The 22,290-nt window shown below is 43.7% G+C and overlaps 1 protein-coding gene across 3 annotated transcripts in view; it reads left to right on the forward strand.

Annotated features, from left to right (window-relative positions):
- The window catches only part of CCDC60 (coiled-coil domain containing 60), a 111,932-nt gene that overhangs the window by 73,305 nt on the left and 16,337 nt on the right, over positions 1–22,290 (forward strand). For 2 of the 3 annotated variants that reach the window (XM_033953879.1, XM_033953880.1), the window contains exons 7-11: positions 267–357; positions 4,301–4,538; positions 7,289–7,376; positions 10,612–10,704; positions 17,683–17,823. In XM_033953879.1, the coding sequence (XP_033809770.1) occupies positions 267–357; positions 4,301–4,538; positions 7,289–7,376; positions 10,612–10,704; positions 17,683–17,823 (651 nt within the window). The remainder of the gene's footprint in view (positions 1–266; positions 358–4,300; positions 4,539–7,288; positions 7,377–10,611; positions 10,705–17,682; positions 17,824–22,290) is intronic. The other variant, XM_033953881.1, reaches the window with a different exon arrangement.

Consider the following 22,290-nt stretch of genomic DNA (forward strand, 5'->3'; position numbering starts at 1 on the left):
CCGCCTTCTTCCCCGCCCATTCATCCATTAGCAGTAGGCTCCCCTAGGTCTCTGTGGCAGAGATGGAGACATAAAGCTCCCGTCTCTCTCTGCACCACTTCGATTAGCCAGCATCCCATTTCTCTTCACACTTTCATGTGCAATAACTGCCTTTATGTGGCCCACTGCTTGCTATAATTCAGCATTTATTGCATTGCTTTAGAGAGCTTTGTTGTAATAAAAGCGAGAAACACAAAGGAAAACTCATTAAGTTGTTTTGCACTCAGGGAGCCTGGTGGCTGCAGAACCACATTAAAAGGGATCAATAAGGAGAAGGCGGTGCAGCTGAAATGGGAACACTTTGTCACACCAGGCAAGGTAAATGCACTTGAAATTTCTGCTCTTGTTTCAAAATGTTTGCAGGCTCCGTGGATTCAGACGGAGGCCTCCTAGTTAAGGTCTTTATATGAGTGGCAACCAGCCCTTGAGCTGCTGGAAGGGTCTGTGTCCTGGACACGTGTAAAGGTCAGCGCACGTCACCCATGTCCAAGCCCATCGGCAGTGCGTGCGTGTCCTTTTCCACCAAGTTCTAGAGGTTCTTTACGTGTGGCGCAGTGGTTAAAGCTGCAGCCTCAGCACCCTGGGGTTGTGGGTTCAAACCCCGTGCTGCTCCCTGTGACCTTGGGCAAGTCACTCAGTCCTCCATAGTCCCAGCTACGCTACTTAGATTGTGAGCCCAGCGGGACAGAGAGGGAAAATGCTTGAGTGCCTGATTGTAAAACCGCTTAGATAACCTTGATAGGCGGTATATAAAAAAACCCTAATAATAACCCCCCCCCCCCCCCAAGTGGATGCCTAAAGCCCCTTTATAGAATTGAACTGTTTACTGGGTTGGATTGGATTAATTACTTTATATACCACTTATCAGAATGTAATTAAGCAGTTTACAAAAAAATATTAAAATATAGCTAAAGTTAAGTATTTCAACGACAAAAATCTAAAAACCGAAAAACTCTAAAATTCATAGATCTTCAAAACAATCCTAAAAAAGTCTGCTCACGAATATCAGACTCAAGACGGAAAGGAAATACTGATGCCTTAGCTTCTTCTACTACTAATGGCAGCTGATACCGTGTTCCACAGCGAGGGACCCAAATAACAAAAGGAACCTGTAGTAAACACGGTTGGGAAGAACGCAGAAAGAAGCGCTGTTGATCTCGGGCCTAACAAGTACTCGAAACTAAACTAAACCTTAAGCTCTATAAAGATAGAGCTCGACACGGTTTACAGGAAGTCTAAAAAGGGGAAAAAACCCATAATAAGAATGAGTGAATAGAGAGAGAGCAGCAAAGTGTACAGTTTTGAGAATAGCCAAGTTTTCAGATGTTTTCGGAATAACTGGAAGAAGCCAGATTCCGCAGCTCAGTGATTTTGAAGAAAAGAGATTTCCCTAATTTTCCAGCATAGATAACGCCTTGAAAGATATCGTTGTGTATTGAAGTGAAAAGCCAAAGGCGTCGTTATGGAGAGTAAATAACTCTTGAGTGGGAGCGTGGATGCCGAGTGAGTGAGACTTCTGACGGGGAGAGTGGCATAGGGTTATCTTGACCTCAGGATGGCTTTGGCTGTTTCCGCTGGTCTGCTCTTGATACCAGAGCAACAGCAGTAACTTCACAGCTAATATTCAAAGGTACTCGTATATCTGGCGTGCAGGATATGCCATCGACTCATGTTCGAGTCCTAGTGGATCAGTTTTCTGCTAGTCCGGAAAGGTCCTCCAACGTCACCCATGGTTGGTTTCAACGCGTCCGGCCATCTGATTGCAGGTTGCCCTCTTTGCCTGGTTCCTTTCGTCTTCCCAAACATGATGTCCTTCTCCAGTGATGTCTCTCTTCTGACGGTGTGGTTCATCATTTGGGCTTCGAGTGACATAGTTGGTTTGATCTCTTTCAGAATCGATTTGTTCTTCTGGTGATGAGGGCCGGCGTTAGGGGAGGGCAAACAGCTGGGCCCCACAGCTCCAGGGGACCCTATGGTCAAAGCATCCCTTCCCCTTGTCGGGGCATCTCTTCCCTTTGTCAGGCCATCTCCCTCCCTTCCCCTCACCTCCGCGGTGCTTTTCCAAACCAAAGTTTTCTCTCTCTGAGGGGCCCTGATGCGGCTGCCCCGAAGCTTCTCCTGTGACACGATCTGGTGGAAACAGAAAGTTGCGTCAGAGGAGAAGCTTCGGGGCAGCTGCGTGCAACTGGTGAGAACGGCTGCCGCATCAGGGCCCCTTTGAGAGAGAAAACTTTGGTTTGGAAAAGCGTCCATGAAGTGGAAGGGAAGGGAGGGAGATGGTCCGACAAGGGGAAGAGGTTCAGTGGCACTTTAGGTTTATTGTGTGAAGAAAGAGGGAGACAGATGCTGAATGGAAGTGTTGAGGAGAGAGAAAAAAGGGCACATACTGGATTGAAGTATCTATTTAACGCTAGACACACATTTTCATGATAGCAAATATTTATATTTTGATCACCAAGAACCCGCATTAACAGCTTTGAAGGGGTTTAAAATTAGATGGATGCCGCAGGGGTAGCTGGCGTCCAAAGAAAGAGTTGTCCTGCGCTGATGTCTTGTTCTCTGTTTCTATACTGTTAAAGACCACTTTTTCCCTGTGAAAGAAACGCTGCAGCCCTTAAGTGAGAATGGATGGATCAGACACAGTGTTCTTAAAGCCAAACAATCATCCGACTGTCGCTATCTGGCAGTGGTTTGCTGACCGAGAGAGAATAAATTGAAGTCGGTGTCACAAAAAGAGAGACCAGCAGATAAAGGCTGAACTCCCAGAGCAGGGTCAAGACGCTTTGGTAAGGCATTAGACAGTTCCATTCTCTCGTCAGTAAAGAGAAAGTCGAGAAGAGTGCACAGCGTTTTTTATCGTTCATGTTTTCCTTCTGTCTGGAAAGAGCTCTTTCACAGTAAGTAATGATGACGTCAGAGGAAGGGAAACTTGAAAGTGCTTGAAATGACTGACCTGTCACCAGTGGTTTCTCCAGTTCTTTCAACGGGTCAGAGAAATTCTACTCGCCATAAGAACAGCAGCCAAGCAGATCACTTCTCGCAAGGAGGATGTTTAGATATGTCGAGTTTCTTCTTGAGACTTATTGAGTCTTCAGTAAAAGTAACCAGTGGCTACAGGCCAGACACTGTGGGCCGGATTCTGTATAGGATGCCGCCTAAGAAGCTTTTGAGAAACGCACACGGGCGTCCTATATAGAATCACGTCTGTGCCCTCGGACAGATGCCTAAGCTCGCCTAACACCACGATTCTCTAACCGGTGTCCATGTCACAGATGCCAGTTAGAGAATTGCGTTGCCACTGAGCTGATCGCGGCAACCTGTCCCCCCCTCCCCTCTCTGTGAAGACTACCGGCATGAGGGATGCACAGTCCCCCTTGCCGAGACCCCCAATCCCCCAAAGATTGTCAGCAGGAGGGATGCCCAGATCCTCCTGCTGGATCCCTCCCACCCTGAAAAATAGCCCACACGGGACCCCCCTACCTTACTGTGATAGCCAGCTGGAGGCATCCTTTCTGCCTCCAGCCAGCTGCCCCGCCTTCACTGGGGAGGGGAGTAAGGCCCAGTGAACAAAAATGCAGTACAGTATCTACACAAACAGAATTATTTATATATGTATTTATAATCAATCAAAACCCCCGTATCGTGATAACTCCCCCCTCCCCCTTCCTTTGAAATATGAGGCAGTCATATGTGGGACGATGTTACATCTGAAGCCCTCATTGGACATATATACAGGACGGCTCTTCCTTATCATGACCGGGGTAGCCATACAAATGATTACGCGTAACTGGAAGAACTGGGATCGCCTTAACTTATAGATTTGAAGAAATAAATGCAGGTATAATGGGTCATACTAAGAGATTTATCTGGGGCCCTTTGATATCTTTTATGGATGCGTTGTAATTGGGGGGGGGGGTGTTCCCTTTGATCCTGTTGGTATATTGCATATGTAGTAGATTGTAAAGTTAGGACTTGTAATTAAAGAATTGTAAGGACATCTTTTTACCCAAGGAAATGTATTTTCCCATAGAATTATTATGGCTTCTTTTTAATGTAAGTCGCCCTGAACTAAATGGTATTAGAGCGATTCAGGAATCTTGCATTAGATTAGATTAGACTGTAAGCTCATTCAAGCAGGGACTGTCTCCTTTGTGATTCTGTAAAGCACTGCGTACATCTGGTAGCATCTGAAATAGAGTTTCGTGAATCTTGCAAATTGTATCATAAATAACAATTTTAAATCACGGGTGTTTTGCCTCAGACCAAGAAATTTCTGCAGAGATCAGTACGCAGCCAGTACTTTCCGCGGCGGAAATCATCCTTCATGAGCGTTTCCCGACTCAGCGGTCTCTCTTCCACCATGGACAGCACCAGCTCCCTCATTGATTCTGGAGCCACAACTGAGGGGCACAGGGAAGGCGAGGATAGCGATTCTGTGGCCAGCAGTTCCTTCATCTTATGCAAATCAAGCCAGGAGAACGAGAATGCCATGTCAGACTGTGAGTGTCTTTTCTGCTCTGTCTTTGCCCGAAAATAAGACACTGTCTTCTATTAATTTGGGGTCCAAAAAATGCGCTAGGGCTTATTTTCTGGGGATCCCTCCCACTGTCATTTAAGGACGGCAGCATCAGCAACAATTTCATAGCCACTACTTACTCTGGTTCAGTCGCATGGAATGTTGCTACTCCTTGGGGTTTGGCCAGGTACTAGGGACCTGGACTGGCCACCGTGAGAACGGGCTACTGACCCAGGAAGGCTATTCTTACGTCCTTATGTTCTAATTTTCCAGGAAATTTGGCTTATCATAAGAGTTTTTACTAACTAAGGTTCTGTTACAAGCAACATTTTGACTTTTTCGATGAAGCAATACCATATGGATTGGTGGAATGGGCTTGGAGGCCTCCGGAATTCCGGAATGGGCCCAATTTCGCACCAGCACGTTTCTCTGTTAATAAAGTTGAGTGAACGTAATGTCGTGAGGTATATTTATTTTGCGGAAACTCAGCGTTCTTTCCCCACAAGCTCGGTTTACACGCGTGTAATAGCGCACTAGAAACGTATTCCATTTGATTTATAATTCTTTATTCATTTTTGTATGTTACAAGTGTATCAAATAAACTCATATAAAACTTAAAGATACACACTTGATTAACTCACATATTAGCATCAAATTTAACATTTCATTAGGAAATTAGTATTCTATAATGTTAAAATATTATGTAAGAAATCTAAATTTATATCATTCTTATTGAATATAATAATCCCCCATCCCTCCCTCCCTCCCAATTCAATAATACATAAAATCATCTTTATTGTGAATTCATTCAAATATTGATATATTATGTAATAATCAAAAATAAAATCCCACCCCTTTTCCCCTCTAATCAAATTTCTTATCATGGGAAAAGTTAATCATTCATTACAAAAATCTGTTAACGGTCCCCAGACTTTCTGAAATTTACTCCTATAACCTTTTTGCGTTGCAATGGTGAGTTCCATTTTGTACATATGACATACAGAATTTCACCAGAAATTGTAATTTAACCTGTCATATTTTTTCCAATTGTATGTTATTCCAGTTAACCTCATTTCTTTTAAAAGAGCTTTAAAAACCTATTTTTTTAAGGAAGCTTTTAACATATGAATCTTAGATTTATAAATTTTGTTTTATTAACGCTAGGCTTAATATCCCTTAATTTCGCTTTTTTTCCCTTCCCTAAGTTATTTTTTCCCTTAAATGTATATTTTCCTCTACAAATATATTGTAACTTTTCCCCTCCACCCGCTTGTTTCATGTGTGTTAACCCAGTATGTTTTTTTGGTTTTTTTTAATTTAAAGGTCAATGTATTTGTATTTATATTTTACCTGAATTGTACATCGCTTAGGTATTTAATAAGCGATTTATCAAGCACTAATAAAACTTGGAAACTTGGAAAATAAACAGAAGTTTGTTGTTACTTGACGAAATTTGACTTCTTGCTCTCATAGTTGTTCCAAATAAAATAGTATTCCAAAAGAAGGAACCGCAGTCTGTGGTGCTGGCTTTAGCAGCGTGAAATATTATTCAATTTGGGACGCCGTTGCCTTTGAAAAGCAGAGCAGCCACCACAGATCGATCACCGAAGATAAGTGTTACTGGTCTGCCTGGCTCTTTTCTGGAAGCACTTTGAAAAACCACATGGATTTTGATTGATTTTCACATATCACACAATGGACTCCTTTTAAAAAGGTGCACTAGCGTTTTTAGCACGCGCGCTACCCGAAAAACTACCGCCTGCTCAAGAGGAGGAGATAGCGGCTAGCACGCGGGGCATTTTAGCGTGCACTATTCCGCTCGTTAAGGCCCTAACGCACCTTTGTAAAAGGAGACTAATATGTATTTCCTATGGTGTCAGGTCAAAAGCGCACCGGGACAAAGGCGCGCCGCCGCACCGCTCTAAATTACTATTTTTAGCGCTCCGACGGGGGGGCGTGGGGGGGGAACCCCCCACTTTACTTAATAGACATTGCGCCACGTTGTGGGGGCGTTGTGGGGGGTGTGGGGGGTTCTAACCCCCCACATTTTACTGAAAACTTCACTTTTTCCCTGTTTTTAGGGAAAAAGTTCAGTTTACAGTAAAATGTGGAGGGTTACAACCCCCCAAACCCTTCATAACGCCGGCGCGATGTCTATTAAGTAAACTGAGGGGGGGTTCCCCAACAAAAACCCCCGTCGGAGCCCCTAAAAACTGTAATTTAGAGCGGCGCGGTGGCACGCGCTGCGCTCAATTGTCGGCGCGTGCTTTTGTCTTTCGCACCATTGTGTATGAACCATTTCCTATAATGGTGCGTGCTGAGTGGTTCGTTAAGCCCTTGGGAAGTCTAAGCCACGAAAGCGATTGAGCTCTACCTTCAGAGGGTGGACACCCTCGAAGCTTACGACTACACACTAAGGATATATATTCACAATATATAAATTTAATGTGATTGAGTTATATTAATCTTTAGCTTATTTCCTTTAGGTTTTTCAATTGTGAGAAAGAACACTCAGTGCTTTTCCTATTTTGGGTTCAGCTATACGAACCATTTATCCCATATATTGTGGTTGTTTTCCTCTAGAGAGTGACCACCTTTTCCCTGGTACTCGCATGCTCCTTGTGACAACATTTAGAAGATCTCTGGAATTTAGTTCTTGTCATCTGGTATGAATTTCAGTAAATGATTGTATGTCTTTATTTGGTGTAATGTCAACGATCTTTCTTCCATAAGATCTACGGAGCCTGAGGGAGATGATTCAAGCGCATGTCGCCAGGGATTTGGCTGCTGATGGGAGATATCAGAAGATCAATCTGGTTTGGTATGTCGCTTTGCTCAAAATCCAGTGTTTGGACACACTTCTGTTTCCGTTTTGCTATTACTGTTTCCTTAGGATTATTAAGAAGATTTTATTGTACCGTCATTCACTTTCCTAATTTGTGAGTGCTGGAATAATAAATGAGTTAATCATTCACTTAAAATAATGGCTGGTCAGAAAGCAACATGAGTCGAGTGTAATTGGCCATAGACGGAAGCAAACTTGATTTGAGGGTCCCGTGAATGTGGTTCTCCCTCTGGTCTACTCTCCTAGTCAGAAAGCAAGGCAGTCGGACCCAAGAGAACTTGGTGGAAAGATGCAGAACTGGTTCCTTTTGCATTGGGAGTCACAGGATTGATTAAAGGGGATAAATTCTCTACAGGTACCTAGGATGCTGTTCTAGACCACTTGCGTAAGTCGTGCCATTGTTAGTTTTATGCGTAACCAGATAAACCAATAAGTATAGTCCTGTTGCTCCCTGTTACTGCCTGCTACTGCCAACTAGACAACACCTCCAACTGCTAACTAGACAACACCTCCAACAACTACCTGATACTGCCCATCGCTACCTGATACAACTTACATCTCACTACACCTCACTCAACATGGCAATTTTTAACAAACACCAACTACTACTAGTTATACTATGCCTAATATGCTCTAAATGCTGGGGCAATGAAGACAAATCCCCTCAATCTATTCACACCTATCCCTCTTGGCACAGACCAGTCAAACTAACCAAATCAGCAAACACCCACCAAATCCTAAAAAACTATCCAGAACAAGGCCCACTTCAAATCCCAATAATAAACACCTCCCACAAAGCATACAGGAACAAGACCAATAACAGAAACCTAAAAAAGCTAACATATTCTGAAACTCCAACCCCAACCAGCTACGAAAACATTAAGGGATACTACCTAAATACCCGCTCTGTGAGAAACAAAGCACACATAATAAATGACTGGATATTGCAAACAAAGCCGGATCTCCTGTTTCTGACAGAAACATGGATGGTCTCTGACACAGACATTATCATGAAAGAAATCCTATCACAGGATACAAAATAATCCCACTATCAAGAAGCTGGAAAAAAGGAGGCAGCCTAGCGATTATTCTAAAAGAACACTTTGACTACATCATAGAAACATAGAAAGATGACGGCAGAAAAGGGCCAAGGCCCATCAAGTCTGCCCACTCTATAGACCCTCCCCTTAAGATTAGCCAATGTTTTGCCCTGACCCACGTAGTGATCCCACATCAAGACTGACTCCAAAACTTCAGAAAACCTTGAAATACTAACTTGCAAAATCAATAACGCCCAATTAGAAGAATCACTGACTACAACTTTATTCTATATCCCACCCCAAAAATGGTCAAACGCCGGAGAAGAATTCTTCGAATTCCTAACCGTAAATACCCTAAAAGGATCATACACCTAGAACAAAAGGGAAAACCAGAAGTAACCGAAATCGCCAACTTCCTAATGTCACTAGACTTTCCATTCCAGACACAGAAATAACCCATGAAATAGGGCATAAACTAGACATAGTTACCTTCTCCCATAAAGAAACCCTAGACCCAAAAATACAATACTATACAGGGACCTGGGAAAATGCATTTGGTCAGACCACTATATTGGCAAGTTCAACCTACGCTGGCAAAAACAGAGTACACAACCGAATTACAAAAGCAACAACACGAAAACAATAACCAGCCGTGGTACTATAAACCCAACTGAATTCTGGGCTCACTAAGAGCTAAGTCCCACAACTAACGAAATACAAGATGGGAAAAGTTCAGCAAAGAACTTTTAGACCAAATAGCTCCATACCAAGCATACAAAAAGAAAGATAGACCACCAAATGAATGATTTGACTCAGAACTACTAACCTACAAACAGGAACTAAGAAAATTGTAGAGAATTTGGCAAAAAACAAACAAAGAAACAGACAAGACAAACTGGAAACAAAAAATGTTTTAGAATTTGTACACTTGATGTAAGATTTAAAAATGAATAAAGAATTTAAAAATATATATATACAAAAATCTGATCAAAGAAAAACATGCAAAGCACTATGAACAAAAGATAGGTACAACAAAAATAAACAGTAAAGAATTGTTCAAACTAGTAAAAATGTTAACAGATACAACACGAATCCTGAAAAAGGACAATGAGAGCACCCCATCTGCTCAAATCCTAGCCAACTTTATTATAAATAAAGTCACAGACCTAAGAGCAACTCTACCCACACCCACAACAAATACAAGGTGAAAAAACAGTGTGACAAGGCAGTGGCTGCTGCCAGAAGGATTCTGGGCTGTATAAAGAGAGGCGTAGTCAGTAGAAGGAAGAAGGTGTTGATGCCCCTGTACAGGTCATTGGTGAGGCCCCACTTGGAGTATTGTGTTCAGTTTTGGAGACCGTATCTGGCGAAAGACGTAAGAAGACTTGAGGCGGTCCAGAGGAGGGTGATGAAAATGATAGGAGGCTTGCGCCAGAAGACGTATGAGGAGAGACTGGAAGCCCTGAATATGTATACCCTAGAGGAAAGGAGAGACAGGGGAGATATGATTCAGACGTTCAAATACTTGAAGGGTATTAACGTAGAACAAAATCTTTTCCAGAGAAAGGAAAATGGTAAAACCAGAGGACATAATTGGAGGTTGAGGGGTGGTAGATTCAGGGGCAATGTTAGGAAATTCTACTTTACGGAGAGGGTGGTGGATGCCTGGAATGCGCTCCCAAGAGAGGTGGTGGAGAGTAAAACTGTGACTGAGTTCAAAGAAGCGTGGGATGAACACAGAAGATTTAGAATCAGAAAATAATATTAAAAATTGAACTAATGCCAGTACTGGGCAGACTTGCACGGTCTGTGTCTGTATATGGCCGTTTGGTGGAGGATGGGCTGGGGAGGGCTTCAGTGGCTGGGAGGGTGTAGATGGGCTGGAGTAAGTCTTAACAGAGATTTCTGCAGTTGGAACCCAAGCACAGTACAGGGGAAAGCTTTGGATTCTTGCCCAGAAATAGCTAAGAAGAAAAAATTAAAAAATTTAAATTGAATCAGGTTGGGCAGACTGGATGGACCATTCGGGTCTTTATCTGCTGTCATCTACTATATTACTATGTTACTTCACTACCTTGAACCCCACGACCAGGATTCCAGAGCAGTTGGCTGCTGGACTTCGGCTATATTTCTGTCAGGTCTGAGCATAGGGTCTTGTCTTTGTCTCGTAGGACAGCACCTGAGAATCAAAACCAGGACAAAACCTGCAGCTCAGCCACCGATGAGACACCGAATGCGAAAACAGAAGTACAGAAAAGTAAAAGGTTAGTGGAATGTTTTCTGTCTTTCAACCAGTTCTTCATCCATAATAGGACATTATCTCACTGGGTCAGACCAATGGGTCTGACGGTGGTCAATCCTGGTCACTAGTCCCTGGCGAACACCCAAGGAGTAGCAACATTCCATCAAGAATCTCAAAGAATAGCAAGATTCTGGAATCTCAAAGAGTGGCAACATTCCATGCTACCAATCCAGGGCAAGCAGTGGCTTCCCCCATATCTTAATAACAGCCTATGGACTTTTCCTCCAGGAACTTGTCCAAACCTTTCTTAAAACCAGCTACGCTATCTGCTCTTCCCACATCCTCCTATCTCATGACTTTCTAATTTCCTCAGAAGTCTTTCATGAGACACTTTGTCAAATGCCTTTTGAAAATCCAAATAGCCTCTAGTGAATCCATGTTGCCTTGGGTCCTGTACGGAATCCACTAGATTCCAGAACGTCGCTATCCTCGGTTTTAAAAGCGTTTCCATTAATTTACTTACTCCAAAACTCAAACTTACCGGCCTGTAATTCCCTACTTCTTCCTTATTTCCACTTTTATGGAAAGGGAGCACATCCGCCTTTCTCCAATCCTCTGGTACCACTCCTTACTCTAAAGAAGCATTGAAAAGATCTGCCATTGGAGCCGCCAGTACTTCCCTAAGTTCCTTCAGTACCCTCGGAGGTACACCATCCGGCCCCATCGCTAAGTCCTCTTTTAGATTAGCTAGCTCCTCATGACTACAATCCTCTAAAAATCGATCCGGGTCTATCATCCCTATTAGCGTTTGTCTTCTGAGGGTCTGCTTGCACTTAAGCTGTGAACACAGAAATGAAATATTTATTAAGCAATTCAGCCTTTAAAATATCTTTATCAGCTTCTACATATTGCTCCCCTTCACCTTTGAGTCTCACAATACTTTTGCACTTCTTCCTATCACTAATATATCTAAAAAATGGGTTTCCGTTGGGCGCGCAGAATTCGCTCGCTTCAATTCGGAGGGTCTGGTCGCCTCTGGGTCTGAATTCCTCCCAGAAATGCCATTGTTGGAAACTCAGGAAAGTGATGAACAGATATTTGAGAAAAATGATATCTGTATGGAAGTCCTAACTCAAGGCTTCGTTATAAAACAAAAGATTGGGCACTAAAGAAAGAAGAATATGAAAATGAAATTGAGAGATTGTCAAATGAGGTATCAAGCTGTATCAACGTTACCAACTTCTGGCACCAGGAAGTAGAACGAATGAAAGAACCAGAACATGGCGGCTTATCAAGCAACCAGACAAATCAGATCAATCAAAGTGTTGGTGTTCCCTGTGAAAAGATCCAGAGGGAAACGGATAACATCCTTGAGCTACAGAAAAGGAATGCTGCCACATAGACATGTGAAGTAACTGAAGTCAGTCAGGATAAGGACAGATGGATAAGGTTTTCCTTTTCTCGTTCAAATAAGCGAAGTGAGAATAAATAAAAGTATTGAACGAGAAAATTCTTCACGTTATTCTAAGCAACTAAAAAAAAGATTTTGCATGAGATATGTAATAGCAAATACTGAATAAAGGTAGAGGATTGTGGCAGCTTAAAAAAAAAGAATATATATATATATATATATATCTAAAAAATGTCTTGTCTCCCCGTTTTACCATGTCTTCCATTTGCTTCTTTGCTTTCCTGACTATATGACCAGCCTCTCTTAACTTTTCCAGATATTTTTGCCCTTCTTCTGCAAACTTTTGTCGTTTATGAAAGCTAACCTCTTATTCCTTACCTTCTCAGCTACTACTTTTGAGAACCAAAGCAGCCTTCTTTTCTTCTTACTTTTACTTACTTGCCACACAAAAAGGTTTGTCGCCTTACAATCGCTCCTTTCAGTTTTTCCCACCGCATTTCCACTCCTTCCAGACGTTCCCAGCCAGACAATTCCTTGACATAATGCCCTATCCAAACAAAGATCGTTTTTTAAAGTCTAGAACCTCTGCTTTTGAATGAGCCTCTCTATTCCCATCTTAATATTAAACCGTACCATGAGTGATCACTGGATGCCAGATGATCACCCACTGTAACATCAGGAACACTTTCCCCGTTTGTATGACCCCCATCCCGCATGGGTTCCATTAGCAACTGTTGGAACAGTTCTCCTTGTAGAGAATCCAGGATGTCCCTACTTCTAGAAGACCCTGCAACAGAGATACCCCAATCATCATCCGGCATGTTAAAATCACCTATTAGTAAAAAAAAATCTTCCCTTTTTTTAGATACATTCTGAATGTCTACTATTAAATCTCTGTCCATTTCTTCTGTCTGTGAAGGAGGCCTATATATCACATCAATGTAAATACATTTCCATTCCCTCTTTCCAGATTGGCCCATAATGCCTCTTCCTGCAATTGTGTGGCTTTAATATGATCTTTAACATATAACATCACTCCCCCTCCTTTTCTTCCTACCCTGTCTTTCCTGAACAGATTATAGCCTGGTAAAACTATATCCCGGTTATGGTTCACTGTGAACCACATCTCTCTGATTGCCACTAAATCCAACTCAGCCTCTTCCCTCACCTTCCCATACTCTGAGCATTGGTATATACTGCGTTCCAAACATTGCCCCCTTTCCCCATTTGTGTAGAGATATTTAGTGTGCTTTCTCTCACCGGGGGGCTTTGATCACCCTGCCCCAACTATTCTAGCTTAAAGCCCTCCTCACTTCTCCCCTTCTTTGATAGATATACACCTTCCCTGCTTAGCAGCCCTTGGAAAATCACCCCATGGTCTTGATGACACCATCCATGCAGCCAAGCATTCATCTCCAGGATACGAGCTTCTTTACCTTGGCCTTTACTCTCGATAGGGAGGATTGACAAGAATACCACCTGCTTCACCTTATCTCCTAAAGCCATAAAGTCACTTTTGTTACATTTGGCAGGGTACCTAGCAGTATCATTCCTGCCAAAATGGGTGAGCAGCATTAGATAATAGTCATTAGGCTTGATGAGTCTCAGCAAGCTCTCCATAACATCTCAGATTTTGGTACCAGGCAGACAGCATACCTTCCAAGACATCATGTCTGGTCTGCAGATGGGCGCCTCTGTTCCCCTCAGAAAGGAATCGCCATCCACCACTACCTTACACCTCCTAGTGGTCACTGATGTACCAACTTTGGGGATTTTGAGCTCTGCTCCTTCCTTTCCTTGGGATGCCCTCTTGTCCTCCATTTCCAGGGCTGCATATCAGTTCTTCAGTTCAAGGGCAGGTGGAGTCACAGTATCAATATTGCAGATGTCCTCCCTCAGCAAGGCCTCTTCTGCACTGCTGGAAATCTTTGATGCCTTATGAAGCATTTCATAGTGTACATCTCATTCTCGTGGATGCTTCTCAGTCTCACCACCTCCTCTCTCAGTTCCTTTACTTCCTTAAAGAGGGATTCAAGCTGAAGACAGCTTGCGTATGGAACCATTCCCTTTGCTTGGGGAACATTTTCTGTCTGCACAGAGACAGATGCTGTGACCTGGCAAACAGATTTGGAGACATGATTTTCCCAGTCGTAGTGTAGTTGCTGAAGTACTTGCACCTGATGGGGAAAACAGAAGGAAAAGCAGAAGAAATCCTACCAAAGGAATGCCCTGTTCCTAATTGGCTGAAGAGTTTATAAATCAAAAGATCAGCCTTAGGGTGGATGGGAACTGGGGAGGGTGGGCTGGAATTAAATACCAAAGACTTTCCTCAGCTGCTATCTTTGCCTTAATCTGATCTTTTCTTAATACTAATCTAGACTAAAACACTTTTTATATAAAAACCCTAACACAGACTCTAAAGGCTACACTATTGCCTAAACTGACTTTGCTGAAAAAGCAGAGTTCGGAACTAAAAAAACACAGTGGACTCTCTGTTAACCGGAACTCTCAAGCAATCAGAAAAAAAATCTAAGAAATACTGTCATACTTTAAATAAAAATGAATATAAAATCCATTTCTGGCAGAAATTTAACTGTAAATTTGGCACGCTACACGTTTTGCCTACCACATGTCCGGTAGTTTGTCTGGAACAGTATATGGTATGCCATAGTATGTGGTATAGTATTAGTTGGGCCTATTTTTCATAATAACTCTCAAGCAATGAGAAACCACAATTATCCGGCATCTCTCAATCCCCGTGGGTGCCGGTTAACTGAGAGTCTACTGTGAAAGAGAAGGACAATGAAATAACTTACTGAAGCCCAAGTTTTTATGCCAGCGGGTAAGATATTCCAATGGAGTTTTTCTTCCCCTTAGCAGATCCTCACTCAGAACCTCTTCAGGACAAGGAACAGTTGAGGTAATAACACGGCTTGGCCACCTTGACGTTATCATAGAGATGAGCAGAGTTTTGGTGTTCTAAATGCTCCTAAAACCATGCTGAAAAGATTCTAGAATAGCCAATTTTTCTTAATAATCTTTCAGTCGAACAGCAGCAGTCTTTGCAAAGAGAGGAATACCGTATTTTCTCGCATATAACGCGCGCGTTATACATGTTTTTTACGTACCGCGCACACCCTTGCACGTTATACGCATGAGCGCGTTGTACAAATTTTTTTTACATAGTTCCCCCCCTGACGTCCGATTCACCCCCCCCGCAGGACCGCTCGCACCCCCTCCCCCGAAGGACCGCTCGCACGCACCCGCACCCGCACCCCCCCCCCGAAGGATCGCTGGCACGCACTCCCACCCGCACCCGCACCCCCACCCTGAAGGACCACTCGCACCCCACAGCCTCCTGACCATGTGCCCAAGGCCCCGCCCCCAGGAGGGACCTAAGGCTCCAGGGCCTATTCTGATTGGCCCAGGCGCCTTAGGCCCCACCAGTAGGCGGAGCTTTGGGACGGATGGGCCAATCCGGCCTCATTCCATCGTTGGCTGCCTACCGGACAGGCGGGTTTGGCTTCCGTCTGTCCGGCCAATTACACAAAGGTACGGGGAAGGGGGGTGGGGGTGGGGGTGTCGTGGAGGTCGGCCAGGGGGGTTGCGGGTCGGCTGGGGGGGCGGTCGGAGGTTCTTGAGGGGGATGGTCGTTGGGGGGAGGGGGGTTTGTGTCGAGGGCAGGAGGGCCTGGGATCCCTCCTGCCCATAATGTAGTGCGGGGTGGGGGTAGGGGGTCGCCGTGGCCAGGAGGGTTTGGGCTCCCTCCTGGCCCGAACAACTAGCGGGGGGGAGGGGGTCGCCAGGGCCAGAAGGACTTGGGCTCCCTCCTGGCCCGATATTGTCGGGGAGTTGGGGAGTCGGCGGGGCAAGAGGGCTTGGGCTCCCTTTTGCCCCGATCGTGTCGGGGGGGCAAGAGGGCTTGAGCTCCCTCTTGCCCCGATCGTGTCGGGGGTGCCGCGGTTGGCTGGGGCAAGAGGGCTTGAGCTCCCTCTTGCCCCGATCGTGTCGGGGAGTCGGGACCGCCAAGAGGAAGCAGCAGGACACCAGTAGGAGCTTCTACATGATGGGGGGGTCGGGAGGCTGTGGGTGTGCGAGCGGTCCTTCAGGGTGGGGGTGCGGGTGCGAGTGGGAGTGCATGCGAGTGGTCCTTTGGGGTGGGGGTGCGAGCGGTCCTGCGGGTGGGGGGGTGAATCGGACATCGGGGGGGGCATCAGGCTTTCAGGGTGGGGACAGGACTTCAAGGGGGAGAGGAGAGTTGGGGCGGGCGAAAGGAGAGTCGGGCAGCATGCGCGGTATACGGGTGTGCGCGGTATATAAAACTTTCTGTACATAAATGTGTGTTTTTCGCGCGTTTTACACGGGTGCGCGTTATCTACGTGAAAATACGGTACTCTCTATTGGACGATATAAGGATGACACCAATATAATAGGTTAGCTGACTTCAGAATTGGATGAGGACTGTCTTACCCAAAGTTATGGAATAAAAATAAAATTGCAACATCACAAAATTCATAATCCATGAAAGCCAAAGGGGAGAGTGTAGTTCAGTGGTTAAAGCTACAGCCTCAGCACCCTTAGGTTGTGGGCTCAAACCCAAGCTGCTCCTTATGACCTTGGGCAAGTCACTTAATCCCCCATTGCCCAAGCTACGTTAGAGAGATTGTGAGCCCACCAGGACAGACAGAGAAAAATGCTTCAGTACCTAAATAAATTCATACAAACCTTTCTAAGTTTTCAGGATAGAAAACTGAAGAAATAAATAAAAATAAACCAGAGTATTTGGACAGCGGCTTTAGCCAAAACCTTCATAACAGTTTCTGTGGAAACCTCATCAAAGGATAAGCAAAATCTATCTGCAGAACAAAAAGAAAGACTAAGATCTCTCTGTTAGGTGGTTGATTGCTCTTCTTCAGGTTTGAGAAGTGCAAGTTCGTTTACATTTTGAGGGGGGAGAGAATTTTGAAAAACGTGAATGTGATGGGGGGGGGGGGGTTGAGTGAAGAGAGAAACTGACCCTGGGAGGGAGGGAGTTGGGCTATTGTATCGGGGCTGAATATCATTTCAATATTAGCTTGAACAGCATTTATTTTTTTAAATTTTTATCCACTCATTTGCCGTCTCTCCAGTTTTAAAGTGGCCCTTTTTATTGTAAGTTACACCTTTTCTATCTACAAGAGGCTTAGCAGTCGCTGAGCCTTTTGCAAAATACTTGCCTAGTTTTACAGTGGGTGGTCTAAACATGCATCTGACTACCCACATGACCCACCATGCCCGGACGCCAGTAGAATCAGCTCTGCGCATCTAAGAGAGCCCACGAAATCCAGCTTTCTGTGGCAGCACCTATAATGTGACACAATACAGTATTGAAGGAACCCAGCAGACGAAAGGAAGAGACTTGTACACAGAGAAAGATATGCACGGTGAAGGACAATCTGGGGCATTGTGGCCCTTTCTGTGACTCATTGAGAAACCGTGCTCTGACCCCTGCATGTGAAATAGATAAACCCAGAGGGCACATATAGGACTTTGGTTTCTCCACTAAGTCAGAAAAGTTTTACGAATCACTGTGTATGTTTTCATCTACAGACCCCCTCTGAATAATGAGACAGCAGCCAGTCAGTTTATCACAGGGAAATCGTCCCTTTCCCTGGATATGAGGCGGAAGTTTTCCAAAGTCACCGATGAGGCCGTCTCCTGCCTGAATAAAAATGTGGAAGCCATGGAGGGGTAAGTTTGACTAGGGAGGCTGCTAGATGCAAATGTCTATGCATCTCCAAGTAGTCGCCTGTAGCCATCATCCAGTCCCTTCTGGGTGAACTTAGATGTCAGCAAAGCCTTTGAGATGGTTCTACACAGGCAACTTATAAATGAAATGAGTGCCCTTGGCATGGTAAAGTGACTGACTGGGTTAGAAACTGGTTTTGTGAGAATTGACAGGGTAAATGGAGCTCGACTCGGTTAACAATCATGAACTAATAGCAACAATAATATTAATGATCAAATGAAAAAGAAAGACAAATAAACTATAAGGCAATAAGAAAACGAAAAGGAACGAGATGTTCGGTACTTAGAAAATAGTAATGTTTTCAGTGTTCTACGAAATGATTGAAACAAATTTAAGTCTCATTCCAAATCTCCATTAGCTTGAACTTTTTTTTTAGTTCGAAGATTTTATTCATTTTAATATTCAACAAGTTCAAAAAGAGAAATGTTAACGAGGCAAGATACAGACAAGCTGTACAAGAAAAAAAAGAATCAGACAATAATATCCATGTAATACAACAAACTGTTTCAAGCCTATCTAGAAGTCGCAAGATTGTTGGCGGTATATAAGAATAAAGTTATTATTATAGAAGAAGAATGTCGACACAACTCGCAGCCGTAGAATTCGCCAATTTTCCTTTAGCAGCGAGGAAATGGGTATTTATAAGAGGTATACCGCAGGAGTCGATCCTTGGTCTGGTTCTTCTCAATATTTTTGTGATATTGCGGAAGAGCAATCAGGAAAGGTTTGCCACTGAATGATGTCAAAATCTACAGAACAGATCATTTGGAAGGCGCTGATAACGTGAGAGGAATCTAGCTTGAGAAATGGTCTAAAGCAGGGGTGTCAAAGTCCCTCCTCGAGGGCCGCAATCCAGTCGGGTTTTCAGGATTTCCCCAATGAATATGCATGAGATCTATTTGCATGCACTGCTTTCATTGTATGCTAATAGATCTCATCCATATTCATTGAGGAAATCCTGAAAACCCGAATGGATTGCGGCCCTCGAGGAGGGACTTTGACACCTCTGGTCTAAAGTATAGCAGCTAAGACAATGCTACAGAAAGCAAAACCCAAGAGGATGATACTGTGTAGTGGGGGTGGGAGGGAGTACTTTTCTCCTGGAAGAAAAGTGAAACTTGGGGATAATCATTTCTGATGATCTTAAGTGGCCAAATGAGTAGAAAGCCAGAAGGATACTAGGGTGCATAGGAAGAGGTATGGCCAGTAGGAAAAAGGAGATATTGATGCCTCCGTATAAGAAAGACTCTGGTGAGACCTCATTTAGAATATTGTGTACAATTCTGGAGACTAAAAAGGATGGAGTCGGTCAAGAGGAAGGCTACTAAAATGGTCACTTCTAGAAATGGATGACGTAGGAGTCATGTGATGCACAGCAGCTGAGTGGATGCCTGAACACCTTGCTCCATTCTTGGTGGCAAAATATATATTAATTTTGGTTGACTTCATAGAAACATAGAAAATGGCGGCAGAAAAGGGCCACGGCCCAACAAGTCTGCCCACTCTAATGACCCACCCCCCCTAATTTCTTCCTTGAAGTGATCCCACATGCTTATCCCATTTTTTCTTAAAATCTAGCACACTGCTGGCCTCAGCTACCTGCAGTGGAAGATCATTCCAATGATCAACGACTCTTTCGGTGAAGAAATATTTCCTGGTGTCACTGTGAAATCTCTCACCCCTGATTTTCAACGGATGCCCTCTTGTTGCCGTAGGTCCTTTAAGAAAAAAGATATTTTCTTCTACTTCAATATGGCCTGTGACATATTTGCTAATAAAATCTATGCAATAGCACAACACACGCTCTTCACAAGGGACTCAAATCAATAATCGTTCTTCCAAAGATAGCATAAAGTCTACTACCTTGGTATACCCTCATGCATACATATTCATGTTATGTTCTTAAGGATCCTCAGCGGCACCACTTAGGGCTCAATTCAATCTCATTGCCCCAAGCTTTATGTGTCAAATCTTCATCGGGTCCTATCTTAACTTAATTCAATCACTTTATATCATTTTTTACTTTTGTTAAAGTTTTTTATATATTAATGTAGTCTTTAAAAAGCTATACTTAGCTCTTTATCATGTGGTCTCTGGCCCAGGGATTGTCATACCGACATGTTTCGCTATAAATTAGCTTTATCAAGGATAAACTGGAAAAATGGTTAAATCTTTTTTGGACACTAATTGCCAGTCTACTGGGGTGGTATATATAATTATGTGCCCTTGCAATCTTGTGTATGTGGGCCGGACTTCACGGCCCATATGCATAAGATTGAATGAACACAAGTCACGGCTTAAAAATAAAATCATGCAGGCCCCTTTGGTGGAACACTTTGTAAATAGTCAGCATTCTATTGATCAGGTCCGCTGGCGAGTTATTGATAAGGTGGAGGTGGGGAGGGAGGTGGGTAATTATGATGAACTGTTAAATTATAAAGAACAGAGATGGATATATTCCTTAAACACGGTGACTCCTTTTGGTCTGAGTGCTGAATTGGAGTGGGGTTCCTTGATCTAACTTACTGGGTGGCAGGCTCCTCTTTCAATATACAATGCAGAATATACAATTCCAGTTAAAAGTGCTACTATCTCTTTAAAACTGGCAGGCCGGCCCGTGACGCTGTTGCCACGTAATCACGGGTGTACAGTGTACTCGGGCTCGGCATTATTTAACTGCTGTCAAGAACGCCGCCGCCATCTCTATAGGTAGAGTGGTCGGGTTGCTGGCGATTGAATACACGGTAAAAAATGGAATGCTGTTTTTGTGTCTCATTTATATGAACTTGGGGCACTTAGAGGGCTATAATAATGTATACTATTTAATATGTACTTTTGTTGTTCTCTAGGGGATTATCCTTGATAAAGCTAATTTATAGCGAAACATGTCGGTATGACAATCCCTGGGCCAGAGACCACATGATAAAGAGCTAAGTATAGCTTTTTAAAGACTACATTAATATATAAAAAACTTTAACAAAAGTAAAAAATGATATAAAGTGATTGAATTAAGTTAAGATAGGACCCGATGAAGATTTGACACATAAAGCTTGGGGCAATGAGATTGAATTGAGCCCTAAGTGGTGCCGCTGAGGATCCTTAAGAACATAACATGAATATGTATGCATGAGGGTATACCAAGGTAGTAGACTTTATGTTATCTGTGACATATTTGAACATCTCAATCATGTCTTCCCTCTCTCTGCGTTCCTCGAGTGAGTATAGCTGCAATTTACCCAGCTGTTCCTCATACCCAGTAGCCCCTAATGGACTTTGAGTGATCAAGAAGAATCATAAGAACATAAGAAGTGCCTCTGCTGGGTCAGACCAGAGGTCCATCATGCCCAGCAGTCCGCTCACGCGGGGGCCCAGCAGGTCCAGGACCTCTATAGTAACCCTCTATCTATCCCCTTTTCCTTCAGAAAATTGTACAAACCCTTCTTGAACTCCAATACCTTACCTTGTCCTATCACGCCCTCTGGAAGCGTATTCCAGGTGTCCACCACCCGTTGGGTAAAGAAGAACTTCCTAGCACTGGTTCTGAATCTGTCCCCTCTTAATTTTTCCAAATGGCATCTCGTTCTTGTAGTTTTCGAAAGTTTGAAGAATCTGTCCCTCTCCACTTTCTCTATGCCCTTCAAGATCTTGTAAGTCTCTATCATGTCCCCTCTAAGTCTCCGCTTCTCCAGGGAAAAGAGCCCCATTTTCTCCAATCTATCAGTGTATGAAAGGTTTTCCATACCTTTTATCAAATGTGTCGCTCTCTTCTGGCCCCTCTCGAGTATCAAGTTTCAAGTTTTATTAGGATTTTATATACCGCCTATCAAGGTTATCTAAGCGGTTTTACAATCAGGTACTCAAGCATTTTCCCTCTCTGTCCCTTCTTTAGGTATGGCGACCAATATTGGACGCAGTACTCCAGATGTGGGCGCACCATTGCCCGATACAACGGAAGGATAACTTCTTCGTTCTGGTTGTAATACCCTTCTTGATTATACCTAGCATTCTATTTGCTTTCTTAGCGGCTGCTGTGCACTGCACCGACGGCTTCATTGTCTTGTCGACTATTACCCCCTAGTCCCTTTCTTGGGTACTCTCACTGAATAACATCCCTCCCATCGTGTAGCTGTATCTCGGGTTTCTGTTTCCTACGGACTTTCCTAGGGACTTTCTACTGTGTCAGATGTGGTCTGTGCTTGTCCACCCAGGATTGAGTGCATTTGAGAGACCAGCCCTCTCCAGCTCTCATCACCTTAGAGGAGGACACAGAAAGAGAACATACTAAGAATCTATTGACAGTCCTTGATGATAGTCTTTCAAAGCTGCAGAGCTCCATGGACGAAATGAAAGCATTGAGCACCATGTGGAAGATAAAATAGCGTGATAGGAGGATGGAACCGACACTACAG

This window comes from Geotrypetes seraphini, chromosome 8, assembly GCF_902459505.1.
Source record: "Geotrypetes seraphini chromosome 8, aGeoSer1.1, whole genome shotgun sequence".
Classification (NCBI taxonomy): Eukaryota; Metazoa; Chordata; class Amphibia; order Gymnophiona; family Dermophiidae; genus Geotrypetes; species Geotrypetes seraphini.